The following is a 1,629-nucleotide window of genomic DNA, read 5'->3' as shown; positions in this document are numbered from 1 at the left end:
GCAGAGAGCAAAGATGCACTTAAATGATTTTTCTACAGCACGGTGTCCGAACAAAGGAGGGGGAGAAACAATTCAGGTTCCCCTCAGAACCAGGGATGATAAGGAAAGTCAATTTACTGTGGCATTTTACAGGCTTTCAGGGAAGGAGACTGTGACCTTTTTTCCTCTTTTTTTTCCCTCCAGTGTTAAACTGAAAGAGGCCAAAAATAGCTGGGCTTAGAGACTGATTTTTCCCCACAGTTTGGTAACTTTTTAATGGAGCATTATCATGAAGAGCTAACTTACAACTTGAAGATGAAAGCTACTGGAAACCTGACAAATAACTGTAATTAGCAGCCTATTTGAGTGGGCTTTTTGTTTCTTTGGTTGCTGGAAAATAAAAGCAGTTTGTGCTCTTCATTACTCTCCGTTTGCTAGACTAAAGAAGAGAACAAACAAGCAAGCAAGCAAGCAAGCAGGAAGGTGCCTTTCTTGGTGCAGTATTTCATCTCCATAGTGAATGATGATCTCTTTAGGCAGAATTACACTGGGAGCTTTCAAAAGTAAACAAAGGGAATTTGCTCAACAGGCAAATTTGCAAGCTCGCTTATTTCTAAAAGCATCTAAACACACAAAGTTATATTACATTTTATATGGTTTTATTCGTGTACAAAATGTCATAATTTATCAACATTGTGCAGCAGAGTATAGATACACACATACATACAAACGCACATACATACATACATCCCCCCTCCCCCCCCAACACATGCACACATACAAATACATCACAAACCCAACTTTCTTCCTCTCTGCCCTTCAGAAAGGCAACACTGTTGTGGCAGGTCAGCAGCTAGAAATAAGGTGCTATAATTAAGCAGTATCGGAATGTCTTCACTTCACAAATGTGATGTGCAAATTTATATACAACCACTTCTTTTTCTTTTTTTCCCCACGGAACCCAAAATGCCATACCCCGAACCACTCTCAGAGATACAAACATGTATAAAGTGCTAATACTTAAGCATGTTTCCAATATCTTCACGACGCAGTTTGAAGTTTAGAACAGGCACTGTGATAGTTCACTGGGTAGATTGTCACTTGGTGTGGTACGACAGAGAGAAAAGTCACTCAGACATCGCTGGGGGACCGGGAGCGAAAGGACACTTTAGCCTGAAAGCAGCCGCAGAAGAGCACCCACATGGACCTCTGGATCTCCTGGTTTCTGTAGGCGTAAATGATGGGGTTGATCATGGAGTTGTAGGTAGCGGGTAAAAGCGTGGCGTATGTGTACACAGAGGGGTAGTTGGGATCCCCCACTACACAGTAGATGGCAAAGGGCAGCCAGCTGGCTCCGAAAGTCCCGAGGATTATAGCCAGGGTAGAGACCCCTTTTTTGGTGGCAACATAGTGTGAAGCAGTCAGAAAGTGCTGCTGGAGAGCTATCTGGTGGGCATGCCTGCAAACGATCTTGCAGATCTCGATGTAGAGATGGAGCATGATGAGGAAAATGAGAAAGAAAGAGGCAGACAGCAGTGTCACGTTGCTCTTGGTCAAGGGTCTGACGATGCTGCAGGCGGCTGGGTCGTGGAGGCAGTTCCAGCCCAGGACGGGCAGCAGCCCCAGGCAGAGGGAGACCCCCCAGGCGCC

General features: G+C 44.9%; 1 protein-coding gene across 1 annotated transcript in view; it reads right to left on the bottom strand.

Annotated features, from left to right (window-relative positions):
* Window positions 1–1,110: 1,110 nt before the first annotated feature.
* GPR6 (G protein-coupled receptor 6) overlaps window positions 1,111–1,629 on the bottom strand; it is a 905-nt gene continuing 386 nt past the window's right edge. Inside the window, exon 2 of the mRNA XM_010016346.1 lies at window positions 1,111–1,629. This exon is cut by the window's right edge and continues 1 nt beyond it. Within this exon, the coding sequence (XP_010014648.1) occupies window positions 1,111–1,629 (519 nt within the window).

This window comes from Nestor notabilis, unplaced genomic scaffold, assembly GCF_000696875.1.
Source record: "Nestor notabilis isolate BGI_N333 unplaced genomic scaffold, ASM69687v1 scaffold10066, whole genome shotgun sequence".
Lineage (NCBI taxonomy): Eukaryota > Metazoa > Chordata > Aves > Psittaciformes > Psittacidae > Nestor > Nestor notabilis.
The sequence above is the reverse complement of the archived record's forward strand: the minus strand, read 5'-3'. Positions and strand labels throughout refer to the sequence as shown.